At 44.5% G+C, this 13,607-nt stretch overlaps 2 protein-coding genes and 1 long non-coding RNA gene across 4 annotated transcripts in view; 2 read left to right on the top strand and 1 right to left on the bottom strand.

The window, feature by feature from the left end:
* The first annotated feature begins 310 nt into the window (after positions 1-310).
* Positions 311-6,588, top strand: dohh (deoxyhypusine hydroxylase/monooxygenase). 2 transcript variants are annotated; one of them, XM_032525333.1, is made up of 6 exons: positions 311-431; positions 3,307-3,451; positions 3,880-4,047; positions 4,306-4,382; positions 4,800-5,055; positions 6,002-6,588. In XM_032525333.1, the coding sequence occupies exons 1-6, from the start codon at positions 342-344 to the stop codon at positions 6,310-6,312; spliced, it is 1,047 nt and encodes a 348-aa protein (XP_032381224.1). In that variant the 5' UTR covers positions 311-341; the 3' UTR covers positions 6,313-6,588. The 2 variants fall into 2 exon arrangements, with proteins under 2 accessions (XP_032381224.1, XP_032381225.1); XM_032525334.1 differs by having other exon boundaries at positions 343-431; positions 3,345-3,451.
* The window catches only part of LOC116695221 (uncharacterized), an 18,791-nt gene continuing 9,296 nt past the window's right edge, over positions 4,113-13,607 (bottom strand). The window contains exon 3 of the long non-coding RNA XR_004333386.1: positions 4,113-4,123. This is a non-coding gene — a long non-coding RNA (uncharacterized LOC116695221). The remainder of the gene's footprint in view (positions 4,124-13,607) is intronic.
* Positions 7,752-13,607, top strand: part of rsph4a (radial spoke head component 4A) — a 9,798-nt gene continuing 3,942 nt past the window's right edge. Inside the window, exons 1-2 of the mRNA XM_032525324.1 lie at positions 7,752-7,979; positions 12,909-13,128. Coding sequence (XP_032381215.1) covers positions 7,891-7,979; positions 12,909-13,128 — 309 coding nt within the window. The 5' untranslated portion in view covers positions 7,752-7,890. The remainder of the gene's footprint in view (positions 7,980-12,908; positions 13,129-13,607) is intronic.

The raw sequence follows: 13,607 nt of genomic DNA, 5'->3' as shown, positions 1-13,607 counted from the left end.
AACTAAATTATCACAAAAAAGGGATTGGATTCCATACAACGCTCTTTGCAAATACAATTGATCACTTTCATGCCTGACTAAACTCATCTGTACGTTCCTCTCATCTTAACTATTAATCAAAAGAATTCATAATTTCTGCTTTTGTTTTACTCAAATATTAGGTATAATTCTATGTAAATGAGGGTTATTGACCATAAATTCCAAAAATTACTGTAAAACTAGTGGTAGTAAGGTGGTGTAAGTTAGTACTTTTTTTTTTTCAATGGAAATGTGTTTTTCAGTATTTTATTCTGACATGTCACCGGAACCTAGTCCCTCTAGCGGAAGTTGCAACAGGACGCATGCGTGCAGCCGCGGCACCGACCACACCGAACCAACACACCCGTGGTCCCGCAGCAGCTGTTTTTATCTTCACCTCCGTGGACCCAAAGGTTAGCCAGAGCCCCGCGTTCGTGTGTGTGTGCGTGTCTGTCTGTCTGTGTGTGTGTGTCTGTGTGTCTGTCTGTGTGTGTGTCTGTCTGTGTGTGTACCTGTCTGTCTGTCTGTTACGTCAGCTAGCTGTGAGGGAGGGTTACCTAAAGTTAGGAGACAGAAGCTAACGGTTAGCTTCAACCGGGCTACTGTTTTCTGGATTAATAAACTCTATTAGCGGTTCTGCGCATGCGCTCATAGTACACGTGGATTGAGTCGTGGTGCAGCGTAAATGAGTTGGGGTCTCAACGTTCTGTAACTTATGTCTGTAAGCACGGGTGTTGACGTCACTATCACCATTTCTAGCCACTAGGGGACCATAGGCAGGCTGGGGGGATAAATAATAATAATAATACATTTTATTTAAAGACGCCTTTCATGGTACTCAAGGACGCCGCACAGGCATTCATAAATTAAGAACAGCAAAACAAATACTATACAACAGCAAAACAAATACTATACAACAGCAAAACAAATACTATACAACAGCAAACAATACATACAGCAAAACAAAACACAAACTATACAACAGCAAAACAAATACTAACAACAGAAAAACAAATACTATAAGCAAAACAATACTAACAACAGAAAAGGCGGAGCAACAGACATTTAAGTGGAATAGGCAGTTATAAACAGATGTGTTTTAGTTGTGATTTGAATGGGGGAATGATCATGTTCTGATTGGGGGGGTAGTGAGTTCCAGAGCGGGGAGCAGAGCGGCAAATGCTCTGCCCCCCATGGTGGTGAGACGGGCGGGGGGGGACAGACAGGTTTATGGAGGGAGGATCTGAGGGAGCGGAAGGGATGGGACGCTGGAGGAGATCAGACAAATATGGGGGGGCGAGGTTGTGGATGGCCTTGAATGCTAATAGAAGGATTTTGAATTTGATACGGAACTGGACGGGAGCCAGTGGAGCTGTTGGAGGACAGGAGATGTGGTGGATGGAGGGGGTTCGAGTTATGATGCGGGCAGTGATTCTGGACAATTGAGTTTGTGGAGGGATTTGTGAGCGAGACCGAGGGGAGAGAGTTGCAAAAATCGAGAGGGAAGTGACGAGACGTGGACAAGAATTGCAGCAGTGTGGGGGGTAAGGGAGGGGCGGAGGCGATTGATGTTACGTAGGTGGAAGTAGGCAGACGGGTAATGTTTTGACATGGGGTGAAAGGATAATGTGCTGTCAAGGATGACACCCAGACCTTAACCTTGGGGGAGGGTGAGACGGAGCGGTTGTCAATTGTGAGAGAAAAACCGTCTGTTTTGGAAAGAGTGGCTTTGGTGCCAATGAGGAGAACCTCGGTTTTATAGTTTAATTGAGGAAGTTTGGGTGTGAGCCAGATTTTTATTTCAGAGGCAATCCGTAAGGGAAGTGGGCGGAGAGTGGACGAGGGGGTTTGGTGGAGAGGTAGAGCTGGGTGTCATCGGCGTAACAGTGGAAGTGAATGTTAATTTGCGGAAGATATTGCCGAGGGGAAGCAGGTAAATGATGAAGAGTAGGGGCCCCAAAACAGAGCCTGGGGCACACCTGAAGTGACGGAGGAGGGAATGGATTCACAGGACTTGAGTTGAATGAACGTGTGCGACCAGAGAGGTAAGATGTGAACCAGTCTAACGGAGTGTGGGTGTGCCAATGGAAGGTAGCCTATTGGGAGGGTGGTGGTGACAGATGGTGTCAAATGCTGCATCAGGTCGAGGAGGATGAGGATGGTGAGGAGTCCAGAATCAGCTGCCATGAGGAGGTCGTGGTGATTTTGATGAGTGCTGTTTCAGTGTATGGAGGGGGCGGAAACCGGACTGGAACTGTTCATACAGGTTATTGTGGGATAGGTGAGAATGGAGTTGAGAGGCAACTGTTTTTTCAAGAATTTGGAGAGGAAGGGAAGAATGGAAATAGGACGGAAGTTGTTGAAGTTGGATGGGTCGGCACCAGGTTTTTTCAAAATAGGGGTGATGGCAGCAGTTTTGAAGGATGTAGGGACGGTTCAGTGGTAAGGGAGGAGTGGATGTAGCAGAGATGAGGGGGACAAGGGAGGGAAGAAGGCTTTAAAAGTTGGGTGGGGAGGGGATCAAGTTTAAAGTAGATGGCTTGGAATTCCGGGTGAGTTCGTGATTTCTGAAATAGTGGGGGAACGGAAGGAGGAAGAATGAGTGGGGTGAATGAAGGTTATCTGAGATGCTGAGGTGAGGGATTGATCCAAGATGCTGGTGGATGTTCTTGATTTTCTCGTGAAAAAGGACATTACGAGTTGCAGAAGGAGGTAGTGTACAAATGGGGAGGGAGAGAGTCCAGGGGTTGGGTGACATTGTTAAGTAAGGAGAACAGTGACTTGAGTTCCTGTGTTGGCCGTGATTATTGTGGAGTAGTAGTGGGATTTGGTGCGGCAATAGAGTCCTTGTAACGTAGGATGTGGTTGTTGTACATTTCTGTGAATAGTGAGAACAGTTTTTCTATGGAGACGTTCAAGTTGCCGACCTTTGGCTTTCATGAGACGCAGATCGGGGGTGAACCAAGGGGCGGAGACGGAGAAAGAAACAGATCTGCTTTTCAACGGTGCAAGAGAATTGAGAATATTACGGAGTCCAGTGTTGTAATGAGAGACCAGATCATCGGGGGTGGAGAGATTGTGAGTGTCAGGAAGGCGGGAGGAGTGGATAGTTGAAGTGAGGGTGGCGGGGTTGATATTCTTTATGTTCCGAAATGAAATGCATATTAATGGGATGCATATTAATGTAAATAAAAAACTTATAAAGTGAAATTTTCATGCCATGGGACCTTTAAATGTGACAACTGATAAATGGACTCTGATTTTCCTTTGATCCATTCGACTCTCCAGACTAAAGACACCCAGCTGTGTGTCTCCCTGTGCAGCAGAATGACCAGTGTGGACCAGGTGGCGGCGGTGGGACAGGTTCTGGTGGACCCTGGAGTGGACCTGACCCGGCGCTTCAGAGCCTTATTCACCCTGAAGAACCTGGGAGGTAACAACACACAACAGGCCGAGCATTTAAAAATAAGAAATAGAATGAGGGGCAGTCCAATCAGACTCCTTAGATCATTTAGGGGGCGGTCCCCCTACTTTATACTACCCCTGGGAATAAAGGAGTCAAATCTTTGGAAGAACAAATGTCTTTTAATTAATCCTTGTTGAAATGTTGAAAATATCCTCTGTGGGAGTCATTACTGAAACTCACACACACACACACACACACACACACACACACACACACAGTTCTGTGAAAACACATTTTGTGTTATGACATGGTGTCAAATGAACCAAGCGGAGAACAGGGAGTGCGTGTGATGTGTTGTGTGAGTTGATTGGTGCCGTAACTTGTGTTGGCTGACTGCTGCGAGCTGATTGGTGGAACGTAACGTGTGATTGGTTATGGTGTAACCTGTGACTCAGGAGCTGAAGCCATAGACTGGATCAGTAAAGCCTTCACCGATGACTCGGCCCTGCTGAAGCACGAGCTGGCGTACTGCCTGGGACAGATGCAGGACACCCGGGCCATAGCCCCCTTGAGTGCCGTCCTCAGAGACACGCAGCAGGAACCCATGGTCCGCCACGAAGCAGGTAAACATGCACGCTCGCCACCAAACAAGTGCACGGATGCTGTTCGCACATGGTACATAACAACACTCTGAACACACTAACACATGTATGCAGAAAGGTTGGTGGTTTGATTCCTGTTATTATTCATAAAACGATTTGATTCAAGCTCAATGCATCATCATGTCTTCACAGTGATAAATGGCCTGTGTGTGTGTGTGTCTGTGTGTCTGTGTGTCTGTGTGTCTGTGTCTGTGTGTGTGTGTCTGTGTGTGTGTGCAGGGGAGGCTCTGGGAGCGATTGGTGATCCCGTGGTTCTGGACCTACTGAAAGAGTACAGTCAGGATCCTGTCATAGAGGTAGGACAACTTACTGAGCCTGGAACTAGCGAGGCCGCGTTGTCAGCCAATAAAATGGGGATAGGTGTAACCCGAGCCCTGGGTATCCTGTTCTGCCTTTGAGAAAGTGAAAGCTCAGATAGGCCCATCTGGAATCTTGCCCCTTGTGAGGTCATAAGGGGCAAGATTCCCGTTACCACCCCTTTCTTTGCTTTGACCGCCCAGAGAATTTGGCCCACCCAGAGAGAGAGAGCTCGGGGCTTTCAAACTAGAGAAATGGCAGTTGGTCAAGGCCACACCCTGAAACTGTGTGTGTGTGTGTGTGTGTGGTGTGTTGTGTGTGTGTGTGTGTGTTTGTGGTTGGTGTGTGTGTGTGGTGTGTGGTGTGTGTGTGGTGTTTGTGTGTGTGTGTGTGTGTTTTTCGTGTTCTCTCTGCAGGTGGCGGAGACATGTCAGCTGGCTGTGCGGCGCCTGGAGTGGCTGCAGGCTGGCGGAGACACCCAGCTGGACGACGGCAGCGCGGATAAGAACCCGTACTGCTCCGTGGACCCGGCCCCTCCAGCGTTGAGGACCAGTGTGCCTGAGCTGCGCTCCATCCTGTTGGATGAAAGTCTGCCGCTGTTCGAACGCTACCGTGCCATGTTTGCCCTGCGTAACCTGGGCAACGAGGAGGCGGTGCTGGCACTGGGAGACGGTAGGATGCAGCACCATGCACGCAGCACACACAATGTAACATCAGCTGTCTCTCAGTTTGTGCTGGGTCTGGGTCAGTGACCATTAAATTCATAATCACACTATGAATTATAGTCCTGGACCAACATTTAAAGGAGCTGAGGCATTTCAGTTACTGACCAGCTCATGATTTTATTGGAAGGGAATTTTCATGTTCTGAAATAAATGTTTCTGTGTTATTTTGCACACGCCTGACAAAGCTGGTGCTGTCCTTAAACTAAGACCAAATCCCAACAACTTACCTCCGTCCTCCTAAATGTAACCCAGGACTATGATCCAGGACCATGATCCAGGACTATGATCCAGGCCCATTTCACAAAAGCCATATGTGAGCACTACTTAAAAATGTGACCCATAAATAAATATAGGCCTAAATAGATCATAAATAATGAATCATAAATAGAGCCCTGCTATTACTGTGTTTGTAGTTTAAGTTGATCATATTTTAGGTACAAAGAGAATGGATTGTCAGGTGTACTCTGGAATGATAGTCATGTGACAGTCCTGCAGGTCCTACATGCAGTGAAGCCTAGAGTGTTCCTGTAACTGTCTCTATGTCTCTCTGTGTGTCTGTCTCTCTGTTGCACTATGTCTGGGTCTCTGTGGCTCTGTGGCCTTGTGTATCCGTGTCTTTTGTGTTTCTGTGTCTGTCTGTGTCTCTGTCTCTCCGTTCCTCTGTGTCTCCCTCTCTGTTCTGTGTCTCCGTGTGTCCTGTGTTTATGTCCTTGGTGTGTTTGTGTTCTGTGTGTGTCTGTGTCCTCTGGATCTCTGTGTGTTTCTGTCCTCTGTGTGCCTATGTCCTCTGTGTCTATTGTGTGTCTGTGTCGTCTGTGTGTATCTGTGTCCTCTGTGTGTCTGTATCCTCTATGTCTCCGTGTGTCTTTGTCCTCTGTGTCTCTGTGGTCCAGGCCTGCAGTGCTCCAGCGCTCTGTTCCGTCATGAAATCGGCTACGTCCTGGGGCAGATGCAGCACCCGGCGGCCTTCCCGGCCCTGCGCGCCGCTCTGGAGCGCTCCGGGGAGAACCCCATGGTCCGCCACGAGGCGGCGGAGGCTCTCGGCTCCATCGGGAGAGAGGAGTGCCGGGCTGTCCTGCAGCAGTACCGTGGAGACGGAGAACGTGTGGTCAAGGAGAGCTGCGAGGTCGCTCTGGATATGCTGGAGTACGAAAACAGCGAGCAGTTCCAGTACGCAGACGGACTGGTCCGGTTACAGGGTTAAAGGCTTCGCCAGCACGGTCCCCGCCCCCAACCCGCAGAGAGAAGAGCTTCGCAATATGAAAGATACCCAGCACACAAACATGCAGCAGGCGGTGAGAGCGTAGCATCTGCGTCCTCAAAGCTAGCATCTCCAAGCTGGAGGTTGGAGAAGTGACGGAGCCATTCACGGGCTTTTCCTCTGCGTTTGTGTCTGAGCTGAGTGGGATCATACAGTCCTACAGAGGGGATTCAGAGAGAACTAAAGCTTGTGATCCAGGATACTCCGCAGCCGATCACTTCTTTCAGCTCTCACACATATGGCGTTTTTCCACTGCATGGTATCTACTCGACTCTAATCGCCTTTTTTGGTTATCCATTACGAAAAAAAGTCTCTGATACCTGCTAACAGGTACTTTTTGTTGTACTACCTCAGTCGAGAGTCCACGCGAGTTGAGGCGATACCAAAAGGTGATGTGGAAACCTGCAGTCGGGGCTAACGACAGACGGGGGCGGGGGGTGTCCTGAACAAACCTGCTGTGTTTACCAGTAAATAGTTTATCCAGCGTTTTTTTTTGTTTTTGTTTTTTTTTGCTGCCTCCAGGTTCATTAGAAACTAATTTGCCTTCTGGCTGTGGCAACACGCCGAGAATCAAAAACACCTTTCACATTCTGTGTGTGTCACGTTAGGTCACGGCAGTTACTTGCTATGACAACCAGACACGGCTCGCCTCGCACATGAGGCGGTGCTAATCTGCAATGGGAAAAGGAGGATGGGGCGCCGCGGGCAAGGCGAGTCGAGCAGGTACCATTAATGGAAAAACGCCATTAGATGCAAGCCGGAGATCTATGTTGATGTTGGTCCCTTTTAAACTTTTAACTGCTACTGAGATCAACAGTGTAAGACCTTAGTAAAACCTCATCCCCGGTTTCTTGGTTACTAGATTACAGACGGTTTTGTAATATATATTCAGATTTGTTTGTTGAATTAAAATGACGCTGTACACATTCATTTTATTGTCAAGTCTTTTTTTATCTCTCCAGTCCTGTAGCTCAGGTTCTCTGAGGGAACAGGTTCTGTTTGTCCCAGTAACTACTGTGTAGTGTACATATTAGAGCCCGGCCGATATCGACACAAATAATTTGTTATTTTAAAAATCGATTTGCCAATATATCGGCCCATATATTAAATCCAAATATATAATATAAAAATTTTAAAATCCAGAAACGCATTACAAAACATAAACAGATTTCCCTAACATTAGTTATTTGTATTTATTTATGAGTTCTCACTGAAATAATATATACTGTGTGTATTATATATATATATATATATATATATGTGTTTTTATTTTATTTTTTTATTCATATGTGTATATATGTTAATGTTTATTTTTTATTCAAAACCAAAAACCCTCCAGGCAGGAGGTAAATATCTATGGCAGGGGCTCGTTGCTCTTGCAACCTAGCAACCGTTTTGTTCCCGTGACCATAGCAACGGTGCAGTCGGCGTGCTAACAGAAGTTGTTGTGGCTGCCGTTAGCCGGTGTGTGTCAAAGCTGTTGGGAGACAAGAGAAGAGAAAGAAACGGAGGAGAAGAAAGATGGAGACCGAAGATAGCCGGCGGCTGACTTCGGCGGCCTCGCTTAAGGCCTTCCTGCTGAAGAGCAGCACGGAGAGCCGCCTGAACCTGTGAGTAGCCGGTCAGGGTAAGCTCCCTGGGTTAGGTCTACTCAGCTAACGCTAACTCGCTCGGCTGGCTTCGGCACTTTCCGTGAACCCCGCTGTAGATTGCGGTCAAGCCGCCAGTTGGGTTTCGTTGCGCGTCCAGCTACTCAAGAAATTACGGTACCCGTGCCGGCGCATGTTACTATAGAACCTCAAACCGCAACAAACCGCTACATGTCACAGATCAACTTAATGAAACAATGTCATACGATATATAGCCAGAGTTTGAACAGAATTACATTTAAATCAGATTTATAGAAAGACATTTTACTACAATATAATCACCTCCATTTTATAAGGAATGGAATGCATGATAATTTAACCTAGTGTGTGTGTTCTTTTAATTACCTAGGTTATAACAAAGCAAGAAGTTTGCTGAGAATCCGATATGGAGTTCTGCTTAGAATATATTCTCAACTGTGCTAAAATTTAAATCTGAAAACATTTGATGTCATCACAGTTTTGGAGGACAAGATCAAATTGTGTAATTTAGCTAATATATTGAAAATAATTCCTGTTGAAACTGTCATAAAAATATATATTTATTTAATTAAAGTATTTTGTTTAAGGTTTGCTGAAATGTTCAAAGGATTCCTGTTGACCGTGGCTTATCAATTAATTAACCAAGCTAATCATTTTATGTAAAAAGCAGGAAACTGATGACTGACATCGGTGAGGGAATACGTTTCATTTATAGTGGAGCAGATAAGTGCCATTTTTTAGGGTAATCGTTCACTTGTGGATACAAGCACCAAAATTGGTACAATTACTCAGTGGGTAGTGCTCTTTCAAAAAAGTACGTTAGCCATTGCAAAAAAACTTCATGGGAGCCGCGGCGGCCATTTTATTTTCCCATAGCCAAATTAGTATATTTGCATGATAATCTTGAACAAAACATTCAACTGCTAAAGGTGATGTAACCCCTATGTTTTGATGGTCAATGATTACAATAATACCACACACAACATAAATGAAGGCCTCTAGACAGCTGTTGCGGCCATTTTGGATTCCGCCATAGCCTAATTATGTATTTTCCATCATATCCTTGAACCGTACAAGATAAATCACAAGAGCGATATTACCCCTATGTTGTGATGGTCAAGAATTACAATGAGACCATATTCAACCATATAATATCAATAGTTGAAGTCCTCTATTGATTTGGAGAGGACTTGAAGAAGAAGAACCCAAACTTTATGAGCAAATCCAGAAAAACTGCATGAACTTCTTCCATCGGAACGTGCTCTGTCAATTTTTGAAGAAAAAGGTGCTGAAGGAGGATGCCAGCTCTTCTCAAACTGTTCATCTCATGCCAGAGCAGAGAGTGTGATCTGAAGGAGCTCTTTAGACATGAAAATCAGCCATTCCTGCTGCCTTGAGTGATGGTGGGGAAGCTCCACGCCCCCCCTTTGGCAAGTATCACAGCTGGAAACGCTTCTTGTAGCCAGCCAAGAGTCTCTTTCTGACTGTTTGTCACGCACTGCTACTTTAAGGTTATCCATAGATTTACATTATATTGATGTAGAGATTGTGAAGGCCATGGCAGAACCTGCAGTTAACTCTCTTGATGTAATCCCCCGTGGATTTTGAGGTGTGTTAGGATCATTATCCATTTGTAGAGCCCTCTCTCTTTAACTGCGCTTTTTCACAGATGGCAAACGACCACAATGTGCTGCAAACACTCCCCCCCACCAGCTTAACACAACTGGACAGAGGTTCTTTTCATTAATTCTGAGCCCTTTCTTCTCCAAACGTACCTTTGCTCATTTCGGCCAAAAGGTTTGACTTTAACCTTATCGGTCCACAGAACTTGGGCCCACTATGCATTGAGCTTGTTATAGTATTTTCCTTCTTCCAACACTGATTTTGTGGGGGACGTAGAAGACATTTTCTTCTGATGACTCTTCCATGAAGACCATATTTGTGCGAGTATCTCTTTATAGTGGAATGGTGTACCAACTCCAGTGTCTGCAGGTCTTTCTGGATGGATCACATAGTCCAACGTGGGTTTGGAATTGCTTTTCTCACAATCCTGCGAGTGGTTCTGTCTGATATTTTTCTTGGTCTTCCAGATCTTGTTTCAACTTCCACTGTTCCTGATGACGGCCATTTCTTAATTACATTCCAAACAGAGGATATTGGCATCTGAAAACGCTTTGCTATCTTCTTCTAGCCTTCACCTGCTTTAAGCGCATCAACTATTTTCAGTTTCAGTTTTCTAGACAACTACTTAGAAGAAGCCATGGTGTTGATTGTTGGGGGGGGTCAGATGAGTCTGGGCATTTAAAACCTTAAGATTGACATCACCTGGTCTTTCCAGACGATGATTGAGAACAATCCATGACGCTGTCAGGTCTCAGCTTTAAAAAGTATGGTGCTATAAACTCTGCAGGGTGCTCAAACTTTTGCAGACGCCATTGTTGTTTTCTGTTATTTTGAAAGGTAAATGATGAAAAAAATCAACTTTTGTGAATATTATACAAATGTTAATCTGTAATTGATACTTGGAGATTTTCCCTCTTTCTGGCTTCTTTATGCACATTTATACAAATATTTACCTGGGGTGCCCAAACTTTCGAGCCCCACTGTAGAGGCATACTCTGTGAAGTACAAAAGAACAGACATAGTCTTTGACATCTACCAACAATCCAGTTTGAAGGCAGAACCTAGGTCAAAAAGAGGACATGAAGCCAGACGCAAAGTGACCAGCAATGGCAAAGTACCCAAGAACTGGCGTAACATTCTCAGTGAGGATGAGAATAAAACTGAGCTGTTCCACTTCCTCGCTGACAGAATTGCAGAAACTTTAACACCAAATGTGGTTATAGAGACCAAAGAGGATCAAGCTGTCAGCAACCACTTCATCAACCTAGATGATGTAAGTCCATGTACCGCAGTCATGAGGAAGCTGACACCAGGATCTTTGTCCATTCCAAAAATGGCAGCAAAAACCTTATGGTCAAAGCCAGTGACAGCGCTCTTGTTATAGCAGTCAGTGGTCTGCCAGTTCTTCGGGACATTGGTCTGCAACAATTGTGGCTTGCTTTTGGCCAAGGAATGAATCTTGGATGGATCATGACCTCTATCCATGTACTGGAAGGGAGAAGAGCAGTGGTATTCTTTTCTTTCATGCATTCACTGCCTGTGATGTAGTTTCAGCCTTTGGTGACAAGGGAAGAAGACTGCTTGGCAACATGAAATATATTGGACAAAGCTTCTGAAATCTTCAGCCAGCTAGCATCCTCAAGAATGGATGACGGTGACCTGAAGATTTTAGAAATGTTTGTGGTCATGATGTACAACAGATCCAGCGAAGTAGGAGGAGTAGATGAAGCCAGGTTGGTAAGTAAAGTAAGTAAAGTAAAGGCCAATGAAGCCATTCCTCCTACTCAGCAAACATTGCGGCAGCGTGTAAAGCATTCGCCTACCAGGCAGGTGCATCTGGAGTCAAGAACGTACTCCAGCCAGAAGTACTGAGTCCTTCTGAGTGGGGATGGACCAAGAAGGTGTACTATGGCAGATCTTCTGGACAGAGCTATCACCAATTGTAGAAAGCTGTCAGCAACTGACCAAATGTGGAGCAAAGCAGATGCCGTGGAAGATGTAAATGCTATAACTTTGGTCTTAATGTACAGCAGCTGTAAGTGCCAAGACACCAATGTTGGTCATACATTACAATAACCCACTTAAAATAAATGAACACAAATACAATAATGTATGTGCCTCCAGAAAAGAAATAAAATAAAAACTCCTGTTACTTGACATGCTTTAATAATACATTTTTTCTGGAATTATGTCACGTTTCGTGGATTTTTTCACATTATTTACTCTACATACCACTAGATTTCAAAAACAAAATAGATATGTTGTAACATCATAGTAAAAAAAAAAGGATTCAAAAGGTAAAACCTTGAAATAGTCCCAATAGTAAAATTTGTGGGCAGATATGTGTTTTCCAATGATGGAAAGGCAGCCATCTGGAAATGGCGGCCATTGAAAAATTAAGTGGCTAACGTATTTTTCAATTATTGGCCCCAGAGGGAAACCACACACCAAATTTGGGGCTTGTATCCACTTGTGAACGATTTCCCCCCTTATCTGCCCCACTATTATATTAAGACTAGAGAAAGAGTCCTAAACAGGAAAAAGCCATGCTGCCACTCAGTAAGCAGAGTCATACAGGGGCCTTAAAAAAGTTTACACACCCATGCTAAAGTTGATTAAAAAGAAGAATAAAATACATCTTTTGAAAATTGATCTTAACGCCTTAATTTAAAAAAACTTAGGAAAATTCAACCTTTTAAGGACACCAATTTTCTTTGTGAATGAATAATGTATTGTACATAAATACATGTTCTTCCTTAAAATACAGGGGGTATAAGTATACACACCCCTATGTTAAATTCCCATAGAGGCAGGCACATTTTTATTTTTAAAGGCCAGTTATTACATGGATCCAGGATAATATGCATCCTGATTAAGTCCCCCCCCATCATCACATACCCTTCACCATTCATATAGATTGGAATGGTTTTATTTCAGTTAGCTTAATAGCTGGTTTGATTTGCATTGAGAGGTGATTTTATGGAAAGTTGCCCATGCCTATCTGTAGGTATGGTGAAGGGTATGTGATGATGTGGGGGGTTTTTTTAATTCCAAAGGCCAAGGTAATTTTATCAGGATGCCTGGATCCATCCAAATTGGTGTCCTTAAAAGGTTGGATTTTCCTAATTATTATTTTTTTTTATTCCTCTTTTTAATCAACTTTAGCATGGGTGTGCAGACTTTCTCTAGGCTCTGTATTTGTAATATATTTGTTCATGGGTTATGTTACGTTTATGTATCAGTGTCTGAGACGATGGATGGTCCAGACGTTCTTCTCCCTGCTTCCAGCTATGACCACCTGACCGGGCTGCTGCTGAAGGTGATGGATGAGCATCCTCCCAACGTGGTGGATGTGATCGAGGACATGAGCCGCGATGTGAAGCGGGCCGCGTTGGAGCAGCAGAGCAGCCTGAGAGAGCTCCCAGAGATCAGCGCTGCTGAGCTGCTGGCGGAGCAGCAGCTCTCCCTCTTCAGCCGGCCGGAGGACGCCGACCAGGACGACGAACTGGTACTGTTGCACACACACACACACACACACACACGCACTAGGGGTGGGAATCACCAAAGGCCTTACGATACGATATCATCACGATACTTATGTCGCAATACAATAGTATTGCGATTTTAGACATATTGCAATATTCTGCGATATATTGCAATGTATTGACGTTTTTTTCCAACTTCAAATTTGTCCAAATTTCAAATCATGTCCCCCAAAAGAAACTTAGTTAATAAATTTTTTATTTAAAAATATACATTTCTATCTTTATTCATCTTACTTTAATTTTTTGCTGCAAAATGTATGTGTTTGTCTGCTTGACAATCTGCGTGGTATATACCAACACATATATAATAGTAAATTGATACTTGGCGTCTGTGTGTCAATACGCTATGGCCAGGAAAAATATCCCTATTATGCTAAATAGATTTTTTCCCCTAACCCTAACATGCGCGTACACACACACACACACACACACACACACACAC

This window comes from Etheostoma spectabile, chromosome 9 (genome assembly GCF_008692095.1).
Source record: "Etheostoma spectabile isolate EspeVRDwgs_2016 chromosome 9, UIUC_Espe_1.0, whole genome shotgun sequence".
Taxonomy (NCBI): domain Eukaryota; kingdom Metazoa; phylum Chordata; class Actinopteri; order Perciformes; family Percidae; genus Etheostoma; species Etheostoma spectabile.
The sequence above is the reverse complement of the archived record's forward strand: the minus strand, read 5'-3'. Positions and strand labels throughout refer to the sequence as shown.